The sequence below is a fragment of the Morus notabilis genome, unplaced genomic scaffold, assembly GCF_000414095.1.
Source record: "Morus notabilis unplaced genomic scaffold, ASM41409v2 Scaffold1756, whole genome shotgun sequence".
NCBI classification, from domain to species: domain Eukaryota; kingdom Viridiplantae; phylum Streptophyta; class Magnoliopsida; order Rosales; family Moraceae; genus Morus; species Morus notabilis.
In genome coordinates this window covers 5,476-12,130 of record NW_010362115.1, presented here as the reverse complement: position 1 = coordinate 12,130, position 6,655 = coordinate 5,476, and the positions used below count along the sequence as shown (strand labels likewise).

General features: G+C 31.0%; 1 protein-coding gene across 1 annotated transcript; it reads left to right on the top strand.

Moving 5' to 3' along the window:
* Window positions 1-1,054: 1,054 nt before the first annotated feature.
* Window positions 1,055-1,782, top strand: LOC21387544 (glycine-rich protein). The gene is made up of 2 exons (XM_010101168.2): window positions 1,055-1,169; window positions 1,592-1,782. The coding sequence occupies exons 1-2, from the start codon at window positions 1,055-1,057 to the stop codon at window positions 1,780-1,782; spliced, it is 306 nt and encodes a 101-aa protein (XP_010099470.2).
* The last annotated feature ends 4,873 nt before the right edge of the window (window positions 1,783-6,655 follow it).

Here is a 6,655-nt window from a genome sequence, read left to right as displayed (position 1 = left end):
TTTTTTTTTAGAAAGGTGTTGAAATTATCTTTCAAAGTTGTATTTGACTGTTTTTTAAGATAGATTAATTGTTCTGAGTATAGGAAAAATGAGATAATTGTGTTGGTTATACTTATGAAAATATATGTTGTTAATAATATAAGCATAAGAAAATGAAAACAAGAAAACTTTCAATAGTTTTCCAATTTCTTTAGTAAAATTAATTCCGTTTTAGATATTATTTTTGTTCTCAAAACAAGGCTGTAAGCAAACACTATTTTTTTTTTTTAGGTCGTTTTCAAAATAACTTTATCAAATAAGTAAAGACAATTTCAAAAATAAAAAATCAAAAGGGACAAAATTTACCGCCGCATTAACCCCCCTTAAAAACTAGTTAGATATTGTGGGGTACTCATATTGAATAGACTTGGCACAATGTGTGGGTTGATTACCACCGCATCATCATCCTCATCAACCCCATCTCAGCCTATAAATAATGGCTCAATTTCTTATCGTTTCTCCAATATCATCTGTTTGTTGAGGAAATAAGAGAGAATGGGCACGTTTAGAACTCGTTCTAAAATGATTTTATTTTTTGTATAAAAATGAAAATGAAAACGTTTTCAATCTCAGACAAAAATTATTTTTGAAAATGCGTTTGGTAGTTTTATCAAGAGATTGTTTTCAGTGTAAAAAAATAATTTGCGACGTTTGGTTGATGGATTTAGAATCATGATTCATAACTATTCTCGATTTACGTGTGTTTTTTGTGAGAGAAAACACTGTAGCGAGTCACGAACCATGATTCGAACCATTGCGCGAATCTTTGAACCAAACACATACTTAATGTCTCTCTTTCTCTCTCTCTCTGCTTGAGAGGAGAAAACGAAAACAAAAAATAAAAAACAACTAAAAGTCGTTTTTCATTTCTCTCTCATTTTACACTAAATTAAAAAATTATTTTCATTTCTGTTTTTTGTCTTTATTGCGCTAAACGCCATTTGAAAAACGTTTTTATTTTTTCTTTTTTGAAAAACGTGAAAAACAAAAACGGGATCAATTCTAAACATGGCCAATGATTTTTAAGGCTTTCCTTTACCTGGGTATTTTGCTTGCTGTTCTCCTTCTCATATCGTCGGAGGTGGCAGCTAGAGATCTTGCTGAGACTTCTACTGGTGACAACAAAAAAGGTTATCATTATTATATTTTGTTATGTTAATTAGACGTAACAAATTATTGTATACAGCCAGAAAATCTTGATACTGCTTGATCCTGACTTGTATAATTTACACAACTTTCCCTAATTAAATCCATTTCGTTTTTCCCTTTTATATGTCCATTTTAGAGTACGATATCTCTTTAGCCAAATTTTTAGTTGCACTCATGAATTCTTGCATTAATCTTTTAATATATACAGAAGCCTATATATGTATCCATTTAAAAAAGAGACTATGCATAACCTGATTGCATTGTGCAGTTTTTCTGATATCTTGTTTGTTGTTTCTGATATCTTGTTTTTTCTGGTGGCCACCCTTGTAGTGGATACCGCTTCCAATGGGGTAGACGACGAAAACTATGGAGGAAACTACGGAGGATATATATCCTGGTCAAGGCGGTCGTGATCATGGTCGCCGTGGTGATTATCCAGGTGGCGGTGGTGGTCGCGGTAGTGGTTATCCTCGCCGCAGGCGTTGCTACTACGGTAGTTGCAGGCGGAGTTACTATGGCAGAGAATGCCTAAAGTGTTGCTCTTACGCCGGTGAAGCTGTTGACTCAGAAACCCAAGACAAAGCTCACAACTGATCAGGAGCGCGGTACTGCCGTGTTTGGAATTGATTCCGTTTTTATTTTTTATGTTTTTTAAGAAAAAAAATAAAAATATTTTTAAAACGGCATTTAGCGTAATAAAGATAAAAAATAAAAATAAAAATAATTTTTTAATTTAGTGTAAAATAAGAGCAGAATGAAAAACGACTTTTAGTCGTTTTTTATTTTTTGTTTTCATTTTCTCATCTCTCGAGTAAACAGAGAGAGACATTAATGAGTTTTTTTACTAAAAACAATCTCTTTATAGAACTACCAAACGCATTTTTAAAAATGATTTATGTCTGAGATTAAAAACGTTTTTATTTTCATTTTCATACAAAAAAATAAAATCATTTTAGAACGAATTCCAAACGCGCCCATAGCATATTCGTCATATTGAGTTGGAATAAATTACTCGTATCGTGATACTATATCTAAGAAGCATGAATAAATATCGTTTAGGAAAATATATGTCTATGCCTTTACATTAGCCATAATATTGCTGAACGATTGATCGTAATATCCTGTTTGAAAGTAGCTGTACTATCAATTACTGTAATATATGAGACTCCTTTGGCGTTTTACATTACTGTTTGTGGATTTTCTCATAGTTGTGTTGTGGCTATCTGCAACAATTTAAGTGCTAAGTTCTCCAAAAGAAACCAAGAAAGTACTAATAATTTAAAAAATATATACTAATTGAAGCTAGCTCAAGTGGTTGGGTACGTGAGTGTGTGCATGTGTATTATTTGCGACGATCGCTGTCGTCGCAAATAAAAAAATATTTGTGATGACAAGTCGTCGTAAAAAATAGATTCCCTTTGGCGGCAAAAATCCGCGCCATTAGAAATTGCGCGCCTAAACTATTTGCGACGACATTGAACTTATTAGCGACGATATGCTTAATTTATTTAACGGGAGTTAATTGCGACGACATGTCGTCGCAAATAATGAAATATTTGCGACGACAAATGTTGTCGCAAATAAGGTCGTCGTAAATGACCTTTATTGTTGTAGTGTGTCCACTGTGCCATTAAGTTCTGAATACTGATTTCATTTTTTATTAGTTAAGTGAGATCTATAGACCCTGCACTCTATAAAAAAAATTGAAAGATGCGTCTCATAACACCCTCCATTCTACTTTTTACACACTCATTTTTAATAAAACTTTTTATAAAGCAAAAAATTTTTTAAAAAAATTAAAAAAAAAAAAAAAAAAAAAAAAAAAAAAACTCAATACACACCCTAATTGCCTTAAAACAAATAATGCTTTTCTCGTCACATAAAAATTAGAGTAACTCACATGAAAGAGAACTACTTGCTAACAAAGACATGCTTTTGTTTTCCCTAAAGACATTCAAGTCTCGTCTTGTTCAACGTTAATGCAAATCGAGATCCAGAACAAATTCGGTCGGTTCATAAATCTGGCTTCTTGCTGGGTGGACTCCTAAAAATTTTGGTGCCCTATACGATTTATTTTGATGTCTTGACATTTGGAGTCACTTATACATTAATATTGACAAAAATAAGTCGTGATATTATATTATGGAGTTTTTTTTTTTTTCACAGAAACAAAGTGTGACGTGCTTTCAACTAGAAGAAACAATCATCAAATATTCTATATATCTATTTGTTCATATAATAAAATGTAAGAACAATACATATGATAAAAAAACTAAAGCACATAATGTATTACAATACAATGAACATGGTTGAAAAGATAAACTGTTAAATCTAGTGTACTAAGATCTTAATTCTTATGTCGTGTTTGATGTATTGTCTAGACTGAAGTTTATTTTAATTTTTACCCAAAAAGAAAAAGATAAAAGGTTCGAGAAAATTGTAATTTTGCTTAGTAGGTGAGTGGAAAAAGAAAAAAATAATAATAATACAATTTAGATCTAGGGATTTTTTTTTTGAAACTTTAAGAGGGGCACCACAAGTAATAATCAAAATTTAAAATTTAATTGATGGGTGGTTTAAGAAAGGGTGTGAAAAAGTAGTACAAAAGATGACAATAGACTCACTCAAAAACATAATAAACACTGACTAACAAGGGACTGTTTTGTTTTGTTTTTTAATATTAAGAGGAGAAAATTATACACCCCAACAAAGTTAGGACATAGCACCCATTAAGCCATTTTTTTTTTTATAGTTACTGATCAAATTATTAAACATCAAACTGTCTCAACTCAATTTCATAAAAATCAATACAATTAAAAAGGATAATTTTAATATGCCACTCGAATTTTAAGAAGAGTACTTTTCACTCCCTGATATATGTGCCCTAGTTCAGAATATCCTTATATTTATAAAACAAATAAAATGATAATTATATTTCTTATACTTTTATAAATACCTCTCAAACTATTAATTTTAAGTCAACTTGCCTCTTAAATTATACTTTTGTAACAACATGCTCCCAAGGAGGGAGGGGGTGGGGGTGGGAGTGTTTTGAATTACTTTTCATATTTCAAGAATGAATGAACTCCTTTCAGAATTTGAGAGACATATTGAAACATGAGTTCGGAGGACATTTATGAAATTAACCCAAATAAAAATACAAAATTAAGGCACTTCGGCAAAACTATACCATTTCATAGCATTAACTCATATCTTTTCCTTAAAAGAACAAAAAAATAGCCATGTAAAATCTAATATTGCTTTAATTTCCAAATGGAGAATGCGACATTTACTTTAGCATTAGTAAATATTCTAAGAATTCAAAACAATTTTCTCGGTGTGAGAAAAAAAAGACAAATATCTTTAAAAGTGTATACGTCTGTATTGATTTTTACCATTTATTCTTTATTAATATCATTTTTAGTCAGATTAGTCAAAAATGTATTAATCAAGAGTAACGCGTATAAATCTAGACTCATCACTGTCTAAGGATAAGTTTAACATTTTCTCAGTACATATTTATAACCAATTTATTCACATTACACTTTTTATGAAAAAAATTAAAGAAAAACAACTTCAAAAAACTAATACGCAATATTTTAAGGTGGGCGGGTCGGTAATGAAAATTTCTTTTCACTCCAACATCAATCGATCAAAAAGTTAAGAGATATTTATGTTACACACCACAAAATATAGCTGAAAATCGATTTATACCATAGGTACAAAGAGTTTTGGTTTTTCTGCTATGTGGTAGAACAAAAACAAAACTAAAAAAACAAAAATACCTTTAAGCCCATAGGCTGTTTCTGATTCTCCTCTTCCTTTTCATTCTCTCTATCTTTCACCTCTTTTTCTTCCCCACTGACCAGTGACAGAGCCAAGATTATATTTCAAGAGGAGCATAAATTAAAAATGTAAAGAATTTATCAATGCTAACAATATTAACTACTAATATTATTAGCTAGTTGGAGCATATTTTAAACACATGCATATTGTGCCTTACAAAGTCTTAGCACGATAATGGTTGCAGGTACTTTTACGCTTAGTCGTGTTCTTGTGAATGACATAATTAACATGTTTTATGCGCTTGATAGAGAAAAGATGTTTAAAATAGTAATTGAGAGTGTTATTTAAAAAAAAAAAATTTCTTAAGGATGTATTTGACAAATATCATTTAAAATTTTCTCGTGAGGCTCACTTTTGATAGAATGAAGATCACATGAAATAATATTTTAGAAGGGACAAATTTAGAAAAAAAAAAGTTTTAACTGGAGTGAATTAAAGAAAAATAATTCAATTAGGTATACTAAAAATTATAGAATTTAATAGGTAAGAACAAGACAAACAATTAGAAAAAAACCAACTAGTTTAAACCAAATTATATTATCGCTGCCTTGTCCGTTCAATCATCGAAGTTCAATGAGTGCAGTAAACGTTGATCTTTAGTAAGATTCACGTTCTCACGATGGAGAGAACTTGCTTCGTCAAGATCTGCATCGCCATCATAGTGAAGAGAGCGTCCACGGCGCCGGCGACGTAGTGAGGAATATATATTCATGCTGTCGTCGTCTACATAAGTTATGAAACCATCAAAGATCTGATCTTTAAACATCACGACGCGAGGGAATCGTGTTCTCCGATCTGGTAGCTAAGCGTAGCGGCCCGTAAAGATTGAGGCTCTGTTTCTTACCGTGTGCGAATAATGTGAGATCTCCATAAGTTTATTGTCGTTTGTTTCTTTTTTATTAATTTTTCAATTTGTTCAATCTTTTGTTTTTGAAATTTTTGTGATTTTTTTTTCTTTTATTTTACGGATTATATTGAATTTTTCTTTGTGATTTTTCATGTATTTTATGATTTTAGTGCCATCAGTAGCGACTGTTTCCTGTGTATACTAGTCGGTATAATGATCGGACACCGTTGGTAACTGACGGTAATCATAGCTAGATATTGGTATCATAGAGTACGTTTATGATCCGTTTAGTTCGTTGATTTGAGTTTTTAATTTGAATTGAGATGTGATTTTATGTGAGAGCTTTTCACTGTAGCAAAAAAGTTAGATGTGACTGTTTGTGAGAGCTTTTTACTGTAGTAAAACTCGAATTCTAAACTCGAATCAGCGAAATGAACGAGGTATTTCAAATACAGTGTGACGATGTGGCGTTGACATTATATGCAATTATCTATTTTTTCGGCATGAGTAATCCAAGCCTTGAATTTGTATTATTCTTGTAAAAGTTTTTAAATGTTTAGAGTTAATTCTACAAATAGTCCATAAATATTATCTCAATCATACTTTGTTATCTAGCTTTTAAAAATGTCCCAAACTTAACACTAATCTATCAATTGTTTCTTTTAATTTAATTTTTGCTAGTCTAACTACGTTGAGTTTTTTATTTTTTTTTAGTAGCAACTAACTACGTTGAGTTGATTGCGCTATGGTGTGGTTAATGCTTTAATTATTTGC